Source organism: Fundulus heteroclitus, chromosome 3, assembly GCF_011125445.2.
Source record: "Fundulus heteroclitus isolate FHET01 chromosome 3, MU-UCD_Fhet_4.1, whole genome shotgun sequence".
NCBI lineage: Eukaryota > Metazoa > Chordata > Actinopteri > Cyprinodontiformes > Fundulidae > Fundulus > Fundulus heteroclitus.
The window spans coordinates 20,149,275-20,170,136 of NC_046363.1; the positions used below are offsets into that span (position 1 = coordinate 20,149,275).

Consider the following 20,862-nt stretch of genomic DNA (forward strand, 5'->3'; position numbering starts at 1 on the left):
GCCTATTGGGTGGGGGGTGAACAAACATAGCAGTAAATTTGTTGCGTTTTTAATCGACGCAATGGAGAGATTCTGGTAGTTTTACAAAACCATGCAGATTGAGAAGATTGGATTTCAGGTTTAATAAGCCTTTCACATGCCATGTGTATGTATCTAAGCTGTTTCCTCCTCGTGTTTAATTCCAAGGTAACTATTGCGGAAGAGGGCATACAAGGGCTGAAGTGGCTTGTCCAGATGTAAATGAATTACTGTTTTTCCTTCACGCCAGTTTGTATTCAAGTTCATCTTGAACAAACTCTGACATTAACATGAAATCCAGGTAAGAAGAAATGGGCACATTTGCTCTGTTTTAATAAGAAATGACAGTTACTAAAATCTGTTCGCGTCTTTTTAGCGGACCTGTGTTTACGAGGCAGAATCCTTTCCCACCTGCATCCACTGCGAAGAGGGGACACTACCACCTATCACGCAAGCAGTCTCTGTCAAAAAAAGAGAAACAAATTGTATGTCTAAAAGACGGATGTATAGAAAGTTTTCATCCTTTTTTATTTTGCAGACATCATTTATCAAACTTGGCTTCCAGCTAGATGCATTTTTATCCATTAGCCTAACTTGACTTAATAGTGTTCTGCTTGAATTTGTATGCATGCCACTGAATCTGTCTTTATGACTTGTGTGATGCAATCATACAATGTCTCGCCTTTTTTTTTTCTTGTTTTCTCTTAGACTCTAAGTCCTGTTCGTTTACATCCAAGCAGGCGTGAAAAATCGGATATTTCTGCCAGTGATGGACAACATGTTTTTACCGAGATCTGGCCCTCCGGCGAGTGTGAATCGTCTCCTGACAGTAACGCTGACTCTCCTCAAATATCGCCAGACAAACTATCTGTGAGATTAGAGCCGTCCACCGGTCCCCCTGGAGTAAAGGAAGATTCTGTCCTAGCAAAGTACGTTTCATCAGTGATGTATCAATTACAGTGCCTTGCAGAAGTATTCATACCCCTTTATTCATCTTCACACATTTCATGTCACAACCACAAAGTTCTGTGCATTTTTTTTTACTTTTTTTTTTTTTTGCATCAGACTATCTCAAATCAGATAACAATTGTGAAGTGGGAGGAAATGGATTTTCAAATAAAAATTGGGAAATCGTGGCTTGTCCCACTGACACAATACTATGTAGAACCATGCAGGTCTTTTGGGGGTGTCTCAAACAGATTTGCATAAATAGAAATTGAAAGTTGTCTTGTTTGTCTTTGTACAATCTTCTCACATTCAGTCAGACTGGGTGGATGGTTGCCTCTGCTTTAAAGTGTCCTGCTGCCTCTAGCAGCCTTTCTTCCTGGCTTACCCTGCACTTAGCTCCATCCATCTTGCTAACTGTTAAAACTGGCTTTCTTATCACTGCTGAAGAAGAATCCCAACAGCATGACAGTACCACCACCATGTTTCTCAATGGAGATGACGTGTTTAGGATGATGTGTACGGTTTGTTTTGTTCCACACACGACCTTCACTCACACACTTCTCATGTCCTCTACATGACTTGTGGCAAACTGCAAGCAGGACGTCCCACGGTTTTCTTCTTGCCAATCTTCAGTCAAGGGTAGATTAATATTTGTCCCGTCGAGAGATTCTTTCGCCTGAGTTGAAAATCTCTGTAGCTCCTCTGGAGTTCTTGTGGGCCACTTGTCTAGTTGTCCTTTCTCAGCCTTCCAGTTTAGGTGAACAGCCATGTGTTGATAGTTTACGTGACTTCTACTTCTAGGCAATTCTGCGCACTGGATTTTTTTAGGGGTATCAGATTAATAGGGTCTAAATAACTAAGTGTCACACATCTCTTAATTTTATTTGTAGGGTTGTTGAAATCCAATTAATTTCCTTATACTTCGCATTTATGCCCTAGTTGTTGTTGATCTATCACACAAAGTCCCAACAAAAGAAAAACACCGGGATTTGTGGTTGTAATGTGGCAAAATGTTTAAGGACTACAAATTTCTTTGCAAGTCTCTGTAAACAGAAATAGTTTTTGGTATACTGTAACGTTTACTGTTACAGATACGTAGAACGTTTTCGTCATGGTCGGCCTCAGAGTCGAGAGGAGCGCCAGCAGATGGCCTCTACTGATGGAGAAGAACAGATGCCTTTTTGGTGGACGGCCCACTCATCAGGCCCCAGTTTGACCCGGACTAAATCATTGGAGAAGGGTATACTCCCAGTTGGTGTGTTTATGTGAATGAACCATAAACTTGTGAATTTTGTCCATTTTGTCTCTAACAAACTTAATGTATATTTCTTTCCGACGAATGGATGTGCCCCTGACCCTAAAAGATGGCAGTGACCCCACCGCTTACAGTCCAGCCGGGCAGCCTCAACGTGACAGATCCTTCAATGTGAGTGCATTTAGGAGTTTACTTGAAGCTAAATAATGTGCAACCAGGTGCGATCTAAACGGGTGAAACATTGCTGCACTGCTTACTGAAAACATCTAAACTGATTAAAACTGTTTATTATTTCCTGCTGTATGTCAGTATAATTAGAGACACAGTTATAAATTTTTTTTTTCTGACTCACACAGATTACTGCTTTCTTTTGAGATCTGACCTGCTTCTGAGTTTGATCTGTTCTGAGTTTTTTTCCTACAAACCATACCACATGAAAAAAAAAAATAGAAAATATGCCACAAGTTTTTTGATAAAGACGGTAGTATTGTTTTCCCCACCTTTGTCTCTAGCCTTTATCTGATTCTCTTTTCATACAAAAAAAAGTGCATCATAGTGGATGCTGTTAATATATCTCTTTTATATGCTGGAAATTGCGGCAGTTTTTTTTTTATGTATTTAATGACCAGGAATTTATTTTTGGATTTTTCGGTATTTGACTTGCCGATCATCGATTAGAGACAATAAAGAAGAAATCGACTGATTCTCATCTCTTGCTGGTTGATTTTATATTTTTTAAATGAGTTATGACTGAGTATCCAGATCTGTAGAGAGGCCAGTTGTGTCTGATGGAAGTTCTTCTTTTAAGGATAGCTGTGATATAAATAACTGCATGCACTGCATTCCACTCTATTTTGAAACCTCTCTGTGTAGTAGATGCTTTGAGAGCTACCTTTAATACCGCAAACTTTAAAAATACACCCTTCAGCCTGCCGATGACAAATTTATCCTCCCTAAAAATGGTTTTAAAAAATGACCAGTATATTTGTTAGAAATATGTTGGTGCATCATGAGGTTTAACATTCAGTATTCTGTTTGTATTTACCCACACTGTTGCTCAGGATGATACTTGACGTTTTCTTGTTTTGTTCCTCAGGTTGTGTCTGATTCCTCGCAAGGGGAATTCGATGAAACAGAAATCTTGCACCTCCAAGAAAGAGCGAGCAAACTCCTACTGAGAGGGTGTGTAGTGCAGCAAGTAACATCACTAACAAGTGGAGCAGCCTTCCTGAGTGAAAACGAAGCCGCTCTCTTTCTAACAGTGAATGTAGTCCGAGTGATGGAGACTTCCCTGTCAGCTCAGATGGCCTAGGATGCTCCGATTTCTCCTCTCCAGTGAGCGTGGACGAGCCAGTGCGGCAACCTCTGATTCCCAGTGTGTTAAAACCAACGGCTGGTGAGGCAAATATGTGCAACAGCCGTCTGAACGCAGCCTATAATTTCTTTTTTTTAAATTTGTTGACAGAAACAACTGCTCCTTGCCTTGTCTTTATTACTAGAAGAGTTACGGCTGTGCTCGTTGTGTTCACAGTGCGGGTCATTCCAGAGTGGGCTCGTGCTGCACCCTTCCAGAAATCTGTCATCCCTACCATGACACCCCCCACGCGTCCAGAGGATGATATTTTGTTCCAGTGGCGTTTACGGAGAAAGATGGAGCAGGCGAGAGGCTGGTCGCAGTCCATGAAACAATCAGGGCTGCAGGATTCTGCCTTCAGCTGGCAGGCCCCCAGTTTGGTCCACCAATCAGCCGGGGGACAGCCTTATAAGGTTGGATTTTAAAGTGCAGGAGAGATGTGTTTCGTATGGGTCAAAGACCAAATAACATGACTTTTATTCTCTTTATATAACAGCAGAACTCTCAGCCTCGGCAGTTCTCAGAAAGAGATGCTTATGCACACGGGACTGTTCCCCGAGCAGAAATCACAGAGGCCCACAGACTGAGTCCTCCACTCCTCCCTGCTGCTGTTGTGCCCTCTTCTTCTATGACGTCTCAAACCCAGGCTCTTTCCCACGTTCCTGCTCACATGCATTTACTCTGTGATGTCCTTCCCTGCCCCGGCCAGTCATCCCGTGCTACTGGTGAGCAAACCTTTTCACAGATGGTGTCTGAGCCCCAAACCAAAGTTGTCCACAAAAAAACCCAAGTCTCAGAAAGCTTATCGGGCACCAACAGCGACGGGCTTATTAAAGAATGTCGGCCACCCTCACCACCTGCATCATCTGGAAACATAATAGAGGAGGGGCCTAGTCAGCAAAAAGTACCCGATAAGAAGAAGAAGAAGAAACTGGTGACAAAAGAGTCGGACCAGAAGACGGGACTACCTTCCAGGCAGCAGAGGAAACCTGCGAGGTGATGCATTGAAATATGACAGACTGACTACAGATGTATCACAGTACATTTGAATATCCTCAAAAAGTTCCTTTATTTCAGTGATTTAGCCCAAAGGTCAAACCTGTGTATCATATAGATTTCAGGTGTTGATTTAATGGCTTGCAACTAAAACCCCAAATCTTGTTTCTAAAACAATATTTAATAAGACCGGTTAAAAAAAAAAAACAGGATATACCCTCAATACTTGTTTACAGTCTCTTTACTGGATTTGTTATTTTGCCTGAATTATAATTTATTAGTGATCATTGTTACCTCTTTTTTTATTACACCCTTTCTTTCTGCACAGCTTTCCATTGATATCCATGAAAACAGCACTGTGTGAACAAGCCTTTTTAGCGATGACCTTTTGTAGCTTACTGTACTTGTCCAGGACCCATTTCTGTTTTAAATGTTTTTTTTTTTCTTTATTCCTCTGATGTAATATCATTTTCAGAGAAACAAAAATTGGGGGTTTAAAGAACTGAAAACTGTTATAAATATATAATACAGAAAATAAATATTTCGCTTTTTGAATTAATTTACTGAAGTAAATGTAACTTTTCACTGATAATTTTATGAATTAAGTTACACCTGTATAATCAAATGCAAATGCAAATGCATTCAGTACTTTTTAACTGGTGAACGTGTTTATTGGTATTGCTGTCCAATCAGGGATTGTTCAAATCCGAGCCTTCCAAAAAACACCACAGCATCTAAAGAGCAGCATCAACAGGATGGAAGCGAGGACGTTCCCGATGACCGCTGCGTTGGACGTCATGTACCACCATCCTCTCCACTTCACATGGCTTTAGGACAGGTGAATAAGTGTGCATGCTGAACAATATTCCAGTTTATTACCAGTTTAAATACAACCTAATTTCAAGTTTTGTTTGTAGTCCCATGCATACTTGCCTATCTTGAAAAGAAGTGGTCAAGCTGCATATTTACTGTTAGAACATCTACGTTACCCACCATATGCTATAAATTAGCACACATTATAATGTTTTAGTCTCAAATTAAATTCCATGGTTTTGGGTAGTAATACCACAGGAGGTAATCTGAGTCAATTATGGTTCTCACTGGGCTTTAACAGGTGGTTTCAGAGGTTTTGTTCCCGACTGCGGCGCAGGAGACTCCTGTTTCATCAGCTTCTCCTCCTGAAATCATCTCCTCACCTTCACAGTCCCCAGTTCCTTTGTACGTCACACCGAACTCCCTGGAAGTCATTTCACGGCTGATTCAAGAGGCTGAAGGTACGCTTATGGCTTGATTGTAGACCAGGCACCAGCTCTTATTTATATATATATATATATATATATATATATATATATATATATTATTATTATTATTATTATTATTATTAGTAGTATTAGTAGTAGTAGTAGTAGTAGTAGTAGTAGTAGTAGTAGTAGTAGTAGTAGTAGTAGTATTTTTCAACAACTGCTATTTGCAACTCCTGTATTTGCTCGTAATGTGCAATTCTTCTTCCCATTGTTATTTTGAATCAGATTCTGATGGAGAAGAATTTGAAGACGACGCTCTGTTACAAGTCCTCCGCCACCAGAGAAAATGGGTGAAAGATCAGATCAGGTAATGTTGAATAATGCTATAATTTAACTAGTGTGCTGTTTTATTCAAGTTCATGTTTCTGAGCTGATTTTATTTTTCAATCTGTTAGAGAGGTGGATGTGATGCTGAATGAATTGGAGGAACAACCAGTTGCTTGAACAAATCAGACTTTTTTTGTTTTGTTTTGTAGTTTTGTATTGAAATAAAGTTTATTTATATTAAAGGATTTCAACATACAGTTTGGAGTATTTCTTTGTGCATTAATCACATTCACAATGTAGTGCATTTACAAAAGTTGCTCAAAAGCCTAGCGGCTTTAACAGCAAGTTAGGAATATTTACAAAGAGCGGTTCCTTGAAATACTGCGTCCGATTGATGAGGAACACCAGAGGAGTGTTGTGTGTGTGTGTGTATATATACAAACCGCAGAGAGCAGGGAATATCAGAACAGTGCCAGGGACAGACCAAAACAAATGGGTGTTTCAGCACGCTGTGTGCCGCTGGGAGTACAGAGACGAGTTAAATCTGTTTGTGTCTGTGTGTTTAGAAAGGCCGCTGCTCTTTTATTTTCTTATATGGTGAAGATGGCAGAGGCTTGTGTGCTAAGTCAGGCATCTGGTGCTTTCAGTCTGCAACATTGGCGCTGATATGATGAGGATGCCTTCCGGGGAGACTGCTGACTCCAACGCCATGATGTTCACTCCCTTTGGGATTCGGTAGCGGCGGTTAAACTGCAGCGTTGTAAAGCCGTGGCCCTCCTTCTACCAGGAGACAGTTAAATACAAGTTTAGAGGATAAATCGGTCATTGTGAATACTGTTCAGGTCAGACGTTTACAGCAGAGCTCCAAAACAGTCTAGAAAACGCTGGCTGTAAAAAGGAATATTTCAGTATTTTCCAGATCTGGATAAGTATGGGGGGGGGGGGGGGGGGGAGGTTTAGTATGGAGAAATATTTGGATTTTTCACTAATATGCTATAGCTCATCTATTAAAAGGTAGTGGGTTTTCGTCCTTCCTTGTCATTTATTCCTTACTATTCTAATTCTGTTCTTTCTTGTGTCCGACCTTCATTTCCTTATCTTTTTTTTCCATTTGTCCTTTGTTTTCCTCACTTTCAAACCTTTCTTTCCTTGTCTTTTGTCTTCAGCATTTGCTCTTCTTTATGTCTTTCTTTCTTTCCGTCCATATTTCCTTTCTTGTATCATTCATTTCTTCCTACCTAGCTAGTCTTTCTTCTTCCCTGCCTTGTGTCATTCCTACCTTCACTATTCCCTTCTCTCCTTCTTTTGTCCCCTTTGTCCTTCCCTTGCGCCCTTGCTGCTTTCTTTGTATCCTTCCAGGTTTTGGTGTTTCCAATGTACGAAAAGCCTGTCCACTGCAGAAACTACTGCCACGAATTTATGGTAAACTTTGGTATTTTATATGTCAAGTTGGAGCAAAATGACCAAGCCCCCTTGAAATTGAGTATGTTCACATGGCAAATGTCTACAAACCATAGCCTATTGCAGTTGTGAAGTTTTTTTGGGAGCAAAACTTGGGTGCCCAAGGTTCACTTTACTGTGAATTTTCTTTAACCCACACAGTTAAAAATGTGAGATTAAAAACAAACCTTCAGTTCTTTGTGTTTTCCTTGCACTTCTACAAAGTCCCCCACGACTTTGACCAGCAGGTCCTCTGGGTTGAACTGCTTTACATCAACTTGAACCGTAAATCCGATGTCATCACAGTGGACCTGTCGACACGAGTTAAATGTAAAAAGTCTTTCAAAACTCAAATGACTACTCCAAATGTTTAAAAAAATGCATATTTTCTAAAGTGACTTTTGTGTAGATTTCCTTTATTTGATCATGGGATGGTATAAACAGACGGGAAACATATTTTGAAGACATTCAACTGAATCTCATGATCTTCCTCTGAAGAAATCTTTTAAATGTTGAATGTAAGATTTAATTTAAAGATTAGCAGTAGATTCTGTCACTAAGTTTTCACGATTGTCTGAAGAGACTATAGCTTAAAAAAATTACCTACCTCTGCAGAACTGACATTATCAGTCTCTGGAATCAATAATGAAGGCGACCAGTTATAATAACCATGGGACCCGTTCAGCCGCGGAGGTAAAACTTTCTCCCACTGGATACCACCAGTTGTCATGGTGGGAGGCACGATAAAATCCATTTCTAAAAAAGTCAAATAGAACAATCAGAAGAGTTTGTTGGGGTACAATGAACGCTGAGAGACAAGCAGCATGGAGCAGCTTACCTTCGCTTAGAAACCCTCAGACCAAATTAGTGAGCAAAAACAGAAAGGCCAGCCCCTGCTGTTATGTTCCTGCTCGCCCCGAGTAGGAGGAATGATCTGTCCGATTCCAGCGTCTCCTCTCCCTGTGCTTGCTGAACGTGACCCGACAGTCACAGGATGTTTTATACTGGAGTTACATAATGAGTTGGGAATTCATACTGGGGCACCTTGCCTCGGCCACATTCCAGACGGTGTACCCTTGGGTGTCCAGGCACGGCCACCCACAGATGAGTGTGTGTTTCGGGAACGACACAGCTGTTGCTGGCTTATTGTCAATTAAAATGTTTGTCATAGCCTTCTGTGTCTTTATTGGGTCGATGACATGAGTATAAACGTGTTGCTGGTGCGTAGTCACCAGAGCAGCAGTGGGATAAGTTGGTTGTTGAGGAAGATCTTTCTAAAAATAAGTTCAAAAGAGGAGCGGGTCCTAAACACATGAAGAGACACGTGCTTTGTATCCAACCCATCATCAATCAACTGTTATCCAACAGGATGGAAACATTCAATTAATACATGTCCCTTAGAAAATACTTGCAAAAATACACTTCCAGGAACTTCCCAAAAGCTGCTAAATAAACGTAGCCAAGACACTTAAAAGTCTTACATACATAGGCTCTGCAGTACGGTAAAATGTATGTAAATTGAAATGATCCCACGGGTCAGTGTCATTGGGTGGCTTCCTGAAATGATAGCACTGCATGTGCTGATACTCACTGTTCTCCACACACTTAGCAGTTATGTGCACATGTTCTCCCAGTTAGCAATGCTAAACGTGGCGCCTAAGCTTTGACTGTGACTAAAAGTGGCTCTGACTATGCTCTGACTCATACAGGATGATGGGCAAGAGGGGACATTCGGAGGGATCGGGTTATTGGATTTCATAACAGGCACCAGTGGTTGTCTGGACTTTGGGAGACGTCTAACAATAACCAAACATAAAATACAGGCTCATAAATGGAGAAAAGAAACATGAAAAGGTAAGCAAGAGTTTAGAAGCCCATTTCTGAGAATCACACCAATTTAGATTTTAAAAGTCATGATTGTGAGATACAACATTGCATCTCTTATTCTCTGACATTGGATTTCAGGCTTCATTGTAACTGACACTTTAAAAATCACTGTGAGAACCATAAGGAGAAAGTACATAGTATGTTCAACTTAATGAATAATAACTGTGAGAGAACCTCATAATAATGACTTTGATATGACTTGACATACTGCAAGCCATTCAGTTATTCTTTAAAGTTGTGGAAATGGGCTTCTGTACAAGGGGCTGACGTACCATCTTAAATTTACACACAGCTCAAAGGCTATTGTAGCTTAAATGCATTTATTGGTCAAGAACAAGTAAAAATCATCTTGGGTGCATAATCAAAGTCATCTTGTGAATATTTTACAAAACAAAACAGCATCATAATCAGTATGTTTTTTTTTTTTTTAATCTAAACAAATTTGAATGCACATCCATTAGCAACACATTGTTAGCTCATACTGAAATCAAAGAATACAAAAGGCCCTAAATTAAAACCAAAATTCTGAAATTTCGTAGTGACACAGTAACAACATTTTAAAGGTAATAAACGTCACAAAGACCAAACTCTTTCGCTTTATTAAAGAGAAAACTCTTTGGTCCATCGTAGTCGGCTGCTAGATGTCTTAAGGGGTGCCCAGTGGAATCGTGAACGACAGGTAATCGCCCACCTCCCCCCACTGTGCTCGGAAGTGTTGGTAAATTGTGATCCATGTTGTCAATATTGTGACCCAGCAAAACAAACCCAGGCCTGATCGCTTCACATCTAGGAAAGAAAATTAATACAAATTAGAAAGTATTTGAATTATAACTTTTTTATGACTTACAAGCACTCTTTTTGACATTGCAGTCCACTTATTTTAAATGGGCTGTTATACAATGAATTAAAAGGTTTTAATTTTTTTAAAGTTTAAGTTTTGTGTATAGTTTATAGTCATTCTGTTGATGCAAATCCATTTTTTTATTCCAATGTTAACATGTATTGGCTAATTACTACATTAATGACAATTAAAAAAAAATAAATAAAAAAATCATTGAGGATAATATTTCCAATCAATATTTAAATAAATATACACTAAGCGTAAATGCTTAAAGGTATAGTCATTTTTCTATTTTGACAAGAAAAAAATATATAACTATATTCCATGTAATTAGCATTACTTTCAACAAAGACAACATTTACACTTACATGTTTTAATTTGAGTTTGTTCAGTGAAGGGCGGCTTCACAAAGGCTTCCTTAAAGAACCAAACAACATTTACGAGCCACAGGAAAGGAAGAAGAGCAAAACCACCTGAAAACAAGCAGAAAACATAAATACTTAAAGCCAAAGAAACCCATATCACGTTAGACAACTAAATTATTGCTTCTGAACTCAGTATGTAACCCACCCTTCCTGTTTCCATATTAGGAATACATGATGGAGGATACAACTATTATAACTGTTTAATTCCAAGTACAGGTGTATGAAGTGGTTCACGGTATTTTTTTCTCACCCAAGTAATATTTTCTACATAGGCTGAGTTTCTCCTCGTTGGGAAGTCGTTCCAGGTTCATGGTAACCTCGCAGTGGCCCTGCTGGAGGAAGAAACAAAGTTCCAGGGACATGTTTACGGCTAGCTCCAACACAGCTAACAACACATAAAACTTGATTAAACAGGACGTGGAAATGTCTAAACACCGGCTTAGCAAAGCAAACTAGCCTCATCAAACATTCTCAAGATAACAAAAACACTAGATAACCTTTCTAAAATATACTAATCCACAGTCAGGTGACTTGAAATAGCCTCAGGCAACGTTAGCATTCGCTAATTGTCCCGTCAACTGCTACAAAAACTGCGGTAATCCGGATTATGAGCAACGTCTTTTAAATTATACCAAACGTACACTAAGACTATTTTTTACAAGTATACGATAACATACCTATAGTCTTTCAGGCTAACCCTAGAAAAAGAGAACCGAATAAACAAACAAACACTTCCTCTGCCTCCTCTTCTTCGTCTTTTCTCTCATTACCTTTCTTCAGTTTCGAGCAGTCACAAGGTGATCTTAGAATGCATACTGCCACCTAGTGTACAGATGGCGGAGACACACGAAGGTCTTGTCCCGTTCTTAAAATGAGAGCTACAAGATAACCTTTAAAGGAATAAAAGGGGAAAAAAACACAAATTGACTTTAGAAATAAATTAAAATATTAAAACAATAACCGCTTTAAGATTAGCATCTTTTACCTGTTAAACGGTGTATTGACACACTGCCTGCCATGACTGTCACTTTGGTGAAAATACTTACTGACCAAGTTGGGATGCCACATTATTATCTGGAAGAAATGGAAAGACAAATATTTAAAAAAATAAATGTCAATAACCATTGGCGTGTTAATTTTTTAATATTATACTATTTATTTGATAGCTGACTAAATTTGTGACTTAACATTAAATAATATTTTACTTTCATATAATGTATGTACAATTTAATAATTTCCAGTCATAACATACGTTTTTAATATAGATACATATACAAAGATTATCATCAAAAAGCTGCCAAAGTACATAAAGAAATGCTGTCTCACCCACCACTAATACTCCTGAGCAAGGTGGGTGGTTCTCCCATTTCTCAAGCACGGGTCCTGGGCTTGAGGGTTCTTCTTAAGATTTTAGCTGCTCCAAAGATTGCGATCTTCTGGATCAAGATGTCTGATGTTTGTCTATCTATCTATCTATCTATCTATCTATCTATCTATCTATCTATCTATCTATCTATCTATCTATCTATCTATCTATCTATCTATCTATTGCATGTTAGAATATATATATATATATATATATATATATATATATATATATATATATATATATATATATATATATATATATATATATATATATATATATATATATATATATATATATGAAGACGTACACAACGTGATATGTTTAGGTATTTTCTGTATTTTGAGACTAAGGTCATAGTAGTGTGTGCTCCTGTTTCTTCCATTAAGAACATAATTTAATCTGTATTTTATTTCTCCATTGGAACTAATAAAGTTCTTAATTTTCACTCTACACGGCTATGTTGCAAATGACACTGAACGAAAACTCAGTTTCCCTTGTGCCACTGCGGCTCCCCCCCTCTCGCGCCTTCCCTCTTGTCTCTCCCCCTCGCACTGCTAGCCATCGGTGTGTGTTGTTGTTGAAGCAATGATGGCGGCGGCAGCGGGATGCGGATCAGCAACCGCGGCTGCCGTAGGAGGCCAAGGTGGAACCGCTGCGGCCAGAGGTCGTTTCCCCGGTCGGCCTTGGTCATCGCGCAGTCGTTTGCGCTCCGAGAAGCGATGGCAACTCGGGCGATCAAGCTCAGAAGCTGATGATGTGACTAACGGAGGGCCGAGGCCCTCGAACCTGGCTCTTTCGTTAAACGAAGACCAGTCTCACTTGCGCCTACTCGGGATAGAGGCAAGCCACAAGATCCTCGGCCAGGCTGGATATAGCTCTAGTGGAAGCGAAGAGGTAAGGCGCCCTTCTCACCAGGTTGGTTGGCTGATTTATTCCAAAATTGTCACATTGGCCGGGATCGTTTTTATGCGCAAGAACGAGTGTCTTCCACGGCTGCATGACTGGTTGGTGCCGTGGAGAAATGTCAACATCCCATTGGTAGGCTAGCGTTACCCTTAGCTTCGAGCTACACGGTACATGTTAACCAGCGCTAGCCCGGTTTGGGAACCCATTAGAACACTCCAAACACAAAATGTCACTTTAGCGCCGACAGCAACTCTTTTTAGCAGTGCGCCCTCAGCTTGCTCTCTAAGAATTAAAAATAAATAGATAAAATAAAGGTGAAACTCGGATAGCCTCTAATAAAATTAAATGAGAGAGTGGACATTTGTAAACATGCGCCGCATTTATTTTACGTATGGCCCTGTCGTTACAGGGCCGGAACATCAGCTAGCCCGCTAATAGCCGACACAAAGAGCAGGAAGCCTAGCGCCTTCGTACTCTGCAGAGACTCTGCTGCTCGCTGTTTTTGCTTCATTCTAAGCCAAAGCTGGCTCGAGAAAAGACACGTGTTGTTGTTCTCAAAGCTGAACGTTCATATAAACAGTTAGCTAACATGTTTTTAATTGGGGCTATAAGGCTTCCTGACTGTAAGAAGGGAGCTAATCGTTTCGGGTTAGCTAGCTGTTAGCCTGGGTTAGCAAACAGGGCATGTTTAAATGGAGCCCAAGTCACCGCTGCACATGTCAGTAGTAGACGTTTTTTTTTTAGATGGGGGAAATCTAAGCAACAATGCGGGAACATGGTGCGTTAGGTTTTTTTTTTCTTGAAGCCTCGGCTGCAAGTAGAAATAAGATCGTAAGTGTTGTGGAGGGAGTTGTTGATTACAGACTCACGTTTCGCCCTGGCTTTCTTTTTTTTTATAACATCAGCGCAGGCGTGACCGTCATTTACTAAAACATGCTTTTACCTGGTTGCTACTGATGATGTGGTGCTCGGGATACGTTGATTTCGTGGATTTCTCATAACCTGCTATTTGAAGTTAGTGTTTTTTTTTCCCCCTAATGCACATGTGTGTGGGTGCACAGAGAAGAGGTTGCCAGTGATAGAAAATCCCAGCTGCATACATCAGTGGGCTGTTCCTGCCTGCCATGCTTGTTAGTTTTACCACTCAAACTCCTTTATGGTACATTTTTATCAGTCATACTTACAGATTTTTCCTAGAACACACTTTCCCTTCCAAAACACTGGTTGCTAATAATAAGTATGTAATACCAACCATGTTCACCATCACATAAAACAAGTATTTAGCTGTAGTAACTGTACAATAAACAATGCAGATTCATGCACAGCGAACCAATCCCAATTGTGTAGCCCTAAAGGCTTTGGACATAAATGTGCTCATATGTTTGCTGATTAAATATCTTATGTTTCTTTCATTATGCCCCCCTTGTATTGTGTGTCTCGTATTATATCTGACTGTGGTGTTTACAGTACTAACAGGACCGTCTGCCACACGTGCAACAGTACATATCAGATCTGAGAAGATAGTTTTGCAGGTGCAGGGCGTATGTAGATGTATGATAGACGCTTTCTGTTTAAAAAAAAAAAGATTTTACAAGACGACAGTACTTGGACTGTTTGGTTAATCGACAGTTTCTTGAACGATCTGGGTGCTTCCTTTTTTAGGTTGTGGATACTGGGGCTGCACGGTGTTGAAAATTGCATTTTTCAATTACAATCGCCCACCTTTTTCTGCCACGTTTTCCTCTTTTTGCCGTTAGAAAATGTCTCCAGACGACACGCTGAGTTTTAACAACTTAGCTGCTGAAGTTATACATCAAATAAGCACATCAAGCGCCATTACAGTCCATCCATCCGCCAAAATGTATTATCAATATGCAGTGTTGTTGTCTGTCCTGCCAAATATTGCGTGCTTTGTGCTTACAATAGTCCACTCACTGATATAGCGAAGCCCCGCTGTGGCGTGGCGGCCTAAGTCTGTGATACAGGTGACCCGGGTTGCAATCCTGGAAGAGCGTAGAACAACTAAGTCTGTGGGCAGGTTGTTGAATAAGGTAGCAGCCGATGAATGAAGGTGCATGGTGTGAAGTGCAAAAAACAAAACTAGTTAAAGTGAACGCTGCAAATTTATTCTTGGGGCTTTTGGACACAAACGAGAAAGAATGTGCTACGAGTTCTTTGATAGAGTTTGAAGTTTTGAAGAAATCCTAATATTATTCCTGTTTAGGCAAGCGCTTGTTGTCCCTAACCCATATTTGTTTTTTACTCAACCCAGATGCGGTTTTGTTTGACTGAAAAATGTGGGAATTTTGTAGTTTTGAGGAACGAAAACGTTTAGATTCTAATTTATTCAAATCTGCTTGAAATATTTAATTTTTATTGGATTATCTCTACAGATCAGTTTTTTACCTCCATTTTTGATTGTCTTAATTTGACCTAGAAACGGTGGTCCGATGCAAGATTCACAGCCGCCCTGGTCGGTTTGTTGTGTTGATCAAATCTACACTACGCTTGACATTAATCTGCTCTCCCTCTGTGTGAACACGCTGAGAAGGCGTCAGCAGTCCTTCAGGAAAACGCGATTAATGCCAGTTAAAATGCTGCTTGCAATGATCATAGTTGTAGCTTTGTTACTGCTTTGTAAACTATTGCTGGTTTAATTGTTGTCAGTGCAGCGTTCTTTGGCATATACAGAAAACATTTTTTGATTTTATTCTATTTTTTATGTAGGGCGATGACTTCAAAGGATTTGAAGCAGACAAAAGAGGCTCTGCAGGATCTGTGATGCTGCAAAAGAGCTCTTCCAAAGGTAAAATGGCTTTTTATTGTTATTCCAAGAGATTTAAAACGATAGAGAATAACATGGGCTACATAGAAGATGATCCAATTTACTATTTAAAAATAAATAAAATGTATTTGTTTTGCCGTAGGAAATGCTGTCAGCACAAAATCTAGGAGAAAAAGTGAGAAGCCGCCACAAAAAGTGCCAGCGATCGATGAGGCTGTCCCACCCGATCCCGTGAAAGATGCGAAATGTCTTGGAGGAAATGCACGGCATAACTCTCGAAGCAACGCCAGCGAAGGAGTCGAAGAAAGCTTCCAAGGGAAAGAACACTATGGACCAAGCGGCGGCGAAAAGCAGAGCTTCGGCGGCGGCACCGAGGATTACAATAAAGTTGGTGGCCAAAAAGAAAGTGAAAACCATAAAGGAGCCGACGAAAAAAGCAGACAAGAAGCTGAAGGCGAAAGACGTGCAGGACCAGCCCGATGTCGCGGGCATTCAGGGAGATCAGATTTTAAGCGCTCAGATAAAGTTAAAAACCGAGTCGTACGAGGATGAACTCGGCCCCGGGGACAAAGCAGAGGGGACCATACCTACAAGGAGGCGCGGGAGATCTGCCGTGAAGGCAGCGGAGCCTGTAAGCCAGACTACTGCCAAAGTCCTGGTTGATGACCAAAAATCAAAAGAGAAACAACCAACCGACGCAGTTGAGGGCAGCGCGTCCGTGGAGCAAAAGCTGAACGTGAAAGACTTCAAGAAAAAGAAAGCGGCGCTGCCTCGGGGTCCTGGGGCTAAACAAGTGACGCGCAGAAGCACCAGAGGCACCAAGCTGCTCTCAAAAGACGCAACGGACGGCGCGTCTGAAACAGAAAGTATGAGTAAACCCGCTACTGCTCCGGCCGAGTCCGAGTCAGAGGTTTCACACAGAGCTGAGGCTAAACCGGCGGCGGGGAGAGCGGGGCGAAGGCAAAGCAGAAGGCTAAATAAAGATATTCCAGAAAAACAAGGCTCGTCGTCTGCAGAAGCGGAAAAGTTAGCCGCACGCGCCGGTGAAAGTTTGCCGGTTAAACTCGAGGAAATGAATGTCCCAAGCATAAAGTTGATAAAGATCAGAAACCCCAAATATGACGCTCAGGCCAGTGGGAAGGCCTTATCTCGTAAGAAAAAGCGGAAAAAATATATTTGGACTTTAGCGCTGGTCAAGCTCGGAAGCGAAACCCCGCGGGCAGAAGATACCCGGAAGGAGCCGACAGAGACGGAGAGCAAAGTGGATCAGGTCGCCCCTTGTGACACCAGCGTGAAGAAGACTACGAAGGGACCGGGTAAAACGCCGCAGCAGGAAAGCGCGGCCCCACTGGAAAGCGTGGAAAGTGTCGAAAAGGATCCCCAAAGCCTGGCCGACACCTGAAACATCAAGTTCACACGTGCCGGCTGAGGCAAACCCCGTCTGTGAAGCTCCAACGCCAGAAATGACTAAAGCAGACTGTGGGAAGGTGCCACCTCTTCAGATCAAAAAGGTCTCCTCTCCCGGCAAACACAAAAGCTCAAAGCCGTCTTTTCTGATTCAGCAGGTCAGCCCCACGTCTGAAAAGAAAGAGGAACACCTGAAAGATCCGCCCGAGGTTCAAGAGGACAAGCCATCTCTAGAGGATACCGAGCTCAGTCCCACCAGGAGGCTAAGAAGAAGAGCGCCGAGCCTCGAGTCGCCACGGAAGAAACCCGTCGGCCAGAAACCGGCGACCGCCGACAGACGGAGGTTAAGGAAAACTCCCGCAGAAGAAGAAATGCCGCAGGAGAAAGCCGAAGTTTCCCCCGAGGCGTCGACCGAGGAGCCCGCCCCTCCGGTTCCTCCAACAAACTCCTGCCCTGATTTGGCTGAAGACCCGCCACAGGCGACCAGTTTAAACTCCTCCGACGTTCCCGAAAAGGAGATCCCAAACGCCGCCGACGATCCCTCGCAGACGCCGGCCGAGGTTTGTCCGCCGACGTCGGAGCCCACGCCAGAACCCACGCCAGAACCCCAGACCGAAGAGGCCAACCCGCTGCCCGTGCCTTCCAAACCCCGAAAACCTAGAAACCATAAACAGTCCAAGAAGAAGAAGTCCGCTCAAAAGCAGAAGGCGGATGTTTTGCCCGATACCACAGTAGACGTGGCGCCCGACGAGGCGCCTGTCGCGCCCCCTGAAGCCGTCGACTTCATTAACACGGAAGTGTTAACACCCGTCCAGGTGCAAGATGTCCAGCCTTTGGTGGAAGAGGTCTGTCGGCTCGAGGAAAAGGAGAGAGCAGAGCCGGAACCGGAGCCCAAACAGCACCCGGTTTTAGTAGAAGAGGTAGAAGAGAGCCCGACGCCACCAACGGTGAAGGAGGAACCAGACATGCAGTCTATAGACAGCCAGCAGCTGGGAGGCAGCCAGGAGACGGCGGACCCCCCGACGATGGACGGTCAGCAGCCGCCGGAGAGCCAGGCGGCGGAAAGTCAAACGCACGAGCCGCCGTCGTCCAAGAAATCGTCCAAAAAGCTCAAAAAGAAACGCAAAAACTTAATCGGCCAGCATCAGAAACACAGGCACCGCGGCAGGGACGGGAAGTTCGCCCCGCTCAAATCCCCCGAGGGCCAGCGTGCTTTTGAGGCGGACGCCGACGGCCCCCCGCTGCTGGCCGCTCCGCCTCCGCCCCGGAGCGCCGCGCTCGTCGGCGTGCAGAAGAAGTACAAGAAGAAGCACGCGGGCCTGCCCTTCGCCGGCGCCAAAAAGTCCAAATCCCAGTCTAAACTCATATCCAAGCTGATCGACATGGGGATGGAGAAAGGCGGCCTGAAGCAGGAAGAGGCCGACACGCCCGTGGACTCGGAGCCGCCGGACGTCGCTCAGGCTCAGCCGTGCAAGTCCAAGTTTGTGAAAAACATCAAGCACTTCATCATGCCCGTCGTAAGTGCAAGGTCGTCCCGGGTGATCAAGACGCCGCAGAGGTTCATGGACGACGCGGGGATGTCGGTGCTGCCTCGCAGGCACTCCCCCAAGAAGGGCCTGCAGCTGGGCCTGAACATCCGCCCGGGGAAGAGGCGAGACGACGGGCCGGAGAGGCCGCTGTCGCCCATCTTCCCCAGCGACGAGGAGGATATTCTGAGTGAGGCGCAGCTGGACGTGGATCTGTTTTCAGCCCAGGACCTGGAGGACAGCATCGATCTGGCCGACAGCCTGTTTTTCGACTGCAAGAGCGAGAAGAGCGAGAAGAAGAAGCCACCTCTCAAGAACTCCGGCTTCAAGTGGAATCTTCCCGAGGATTCGTGCGAGGAGCTCTTCGCACTGGACGAAACCCCCGAGCGCAAATGCGAGGATCTGTTTTCAGCGGCCCCGGCGGATAAGCTCCCGGAACCGCCGGCGGACCTCGCGGAGGTCCTGAAAAAGAAGAGCCCCCCCAAATTGAACAAGCAGGCGGCTCACCTGAAGATCTATCAGAGACTAAAGAAGCCCGCCCTGGGGCTGCCTAAAAGCAAAGTCTCACAGGAGCTGGAGCCCGCCAGCAAACCTGCGCTGCCCCCGGTGGATCTGGCTGAGGGACTGGACGACGAGGTCATGAGCATCAGCCTGAGACAGCGGGACACGAGCGTGGAGAAGGAGAAGGAGAAGTCCAAGATCAAGATCGAAGACCTGGACAGTCCCGGGGTGGTGAGGAAGGTTTCCGTCTGCGTCCGGGCGCCTAATTCCAATTCTCTCGTGCTGAAAGAATGCGAAGAGGAAGTGTCTGTGGCAGTAAAAGACACCGCCCTGCGGGACTCAGGTAAGACGGGGGTTATAATTAGACGTGAAGCTGATAAATGTTTGAAATAAGGGTGTTTGACGAAGCGGTGCTGCTGTTTTTTTTTTTTTTTTGTGCGCGCAGGAGTGTTTGCAGGAGAGCGGTCGCTGGTGCAGAAGTCGGGTCCAGGGGAAGCCGTTGCTCATGGGCACGTAGAGAAGGCGGCGCCACAAAGGGCACGCCTCACCAGCGCAAATAAAAAAATGCTGAATCTCCTCAGGAAAGCGAAGGTTCAACTCATTAAAATCGACCAGCAGAAACAGCTCAAGTCCTCTGGGGTAAGGTTTAAAACAAGCATTTTTAAAAAAATAAATACATAAATCACAACAAAACACTTTATAGATGCACCTCAGCAAAATTAGAATACAATCAAAAAGTTAATTTATTCCAGTAGTTCAGCTCATAAAGGGAAGCTCGTACAGCTTTATTTATTACGTGGAATATATCCACGTAATAAATAAATACATGCATTTTTTTTTTTACATATAATGAAAACTAAATTCAGCTTCTGCAGGACTGGATGAGTATGGAAAAAAAGAAACATAAATGCAAAAAAAATCTGATTTTCCAGACCTTTTTTTTTTCTCCAGCATCCATTTTTCTTATGTATTAAAGTGTAATAAACTCGTGTGTATTTGTTATGTGTTCTTTGATTTGCCGAATCTTACTTTGATTTCGAAAACTGCATGTCTCGTCTCTATAGACAGCTTTAGGTTCTGGCTGTGGTTCTTAAACTGGGTGTAAAATGTAAAACCAAAAAGCATTAAAAGTGTTTTTATTTGGAGGCTCAGTGTCGGTGACCTGAAGTCAAAAGGCCAAGAATGTGTGAAAAACGCAGCAAAAGAAAGATGCGCGTGGAATTTTGTGAAAAAGTTTGAAGAAAATAGCGGCTTACAGTTAATAAAAACCCACAATTCACTTTCTCAATTACACGAGATTGTTAAAATCATTTTTAATACTGAAACGCCAGCCCGCTGAACATTACGTCTGTTTACTGAGGTGTCGGCTCCCGTGGTTCTGCTGAGGCGTGATTTCATGACGGCCTTTGCTTGTTCTGCGTTGCTGTGTATCTCATCAGTACCATAGGTTCTCTGTAGGCTGTAGCAGCAAATCTGCGGATCAATTCAGCATAGATGCCATGATCCTTACAGCAAAGCACCGGTGCGTTCGGTTGTGTTGACAGGTGCCAAGTCCTGCTGGAAAATAAAACCAGCATCTCCGTCAAAGCCGTCTTAAATTTCTTCTTAGACCTTCAGACTTGAGGAGACACAG

General features: G+C 42.9%; 4 protein-coding genes across 9 annotated transcripts in view; 2 read left to right on the forward strand and 2 right to left on the reverse strand.

Moving 5' to 3' along the window:
* The first annotated feature begins 10 nt into the window (after positions 1-10).
* proser3 (proline and serine rich 3) lies at positions 11-6,441 on the forward strand. 4 transcript variants are annotated; one of them, XM_036132180.1, is made up of 14 exons: positions 11-186; positions 269-319; positions 395-503; positions 727-947; positions 2,058-2,221; positions 2,331-2,392; positions 3,318-3,403; positions 3,484-3,617; positions 3,753-3,988; positions 4,075-4,571; positions 5,265-5,409; positions 5,686-5,845; positions 6,101-6,182; positions 6,271-6,441. In XM_036132180.1, the coding sequence occupies exons 2-14, from the start codon at positions 309-311 to the stop codon at positions 6,317-6,319; spliced, it is 1,956 nt and encodes a 651-aa protein (XP_035988073.1). In that variant the 5' UTR covers positions 11-186; positions 269-308; the 3' UTR covers positions 6,320-6,441. The 4 variants fall into 4 exon arrangements, with proteins under 4 accessions (XP_035988073.1, XP_021172090.2, XP_021172091.2 ...); XM_021316415.2 differs by having other exon boundaries at positions 12-186; positions 4,072-4,571; XM_021316416.2 differs by having other exon boundaries at positions 13-186; positions 2,058-2,206; positions 4,072-4,571.
* Positions 6,442-6,685: 244 nt separating this feature from the next.
* On the reverse strand, positions 6,686-8,606 carry hspb6 (heat shock protein, alpha-crystallin-related, b6). Its single transcript, XM_012862655.3, has 4 exons — positions 8,421-8,606; positions 8,190-8,338; positions 7,771-7,893; positions 6,686-6,922 (listed from the first exon to the last, which is right to left on the reverse strand). Exons 2-4 carry the CDS (start codon positions 8,334-8,336, stop codon positions 6,764-6,766), a joined length of 429 nt encoding a protein of 142 aa, XP_012718109.2. The 5' UTR covers positions 8,337-8,338; positions 8,421-8,606; the 3' UTR covers positions 6,686-6,763.
* A 1,166-nt stretch (positions 8,607-9,772) lies between these two features.
* Positions 9,773-11,533, reverse strand: psenen (presenilin enhancer, gamma-secretase subunit). 2 transcript variants are annotated; one of them, XM_012862599.3, is made up of 4 exons: positions 11,413-11,533; positions 10,986-11,067; positions 10,679-10,783; positions 9,773-10,255 (listed from the first exon to the last, which is right to left on the reverse strand). In XM_012862599.3, the coding sequence occupies exons 2-4, from the start codon at positions 11,044-11,046 to the stop codon at positions 10,116-10,118; spliced, it is 306 nt and encodes a 101-aa protein (XP_012718053.1). In that variant the 5' UTR covers positions 11,047-11,067; positions 11,413-11,533; the 3' UTR covers positions 9,773-10,115. The 2 variants fall into 2 exon arrangements, with proteins under 2 accessions (XP_012718053.1, XP_012718054.1); XM_012862600.3 differs by having other exon boundaries at positions 10,986-11,064; positions 11,413-11,531.
* Positions 11,534-12,641: 1,108 nt separating this feature from the next.
* kmt2bb (lysine (K)-specific methyltransferase 2Bb) overlaps positions 12,642-20,862 on the forward strand; it is a 35,849-nt gene continuing 27,628 nt past the window's right edge. Inside the window, exons 1-4 of one of the 2 annotated variants that reach the window (XM_036132137.1) lie at positions 12,642-12,998; positions 15,738-15,816; positions 15,938-19,572; positions 19,675-19,868. In XM_036132137.1, coding sequence (XP_035988030.1) covers positions 17,259-19,572; positions 19,675-19,868 — 2,508 coding nt within the window. In that variant the 5' untranslated portion in view covers positions 12,642-12,998; positions 15,738-15,816; positions 15,938-17,258. The remainder of the gene's footprint in view (positions 12,999-15,737; positions 15,817-15,937; positions 19,573-19,674; positions 19,869-20,862) is intronic. The other variant, XM_036132143.1, reaches the window with a different exon arrangement.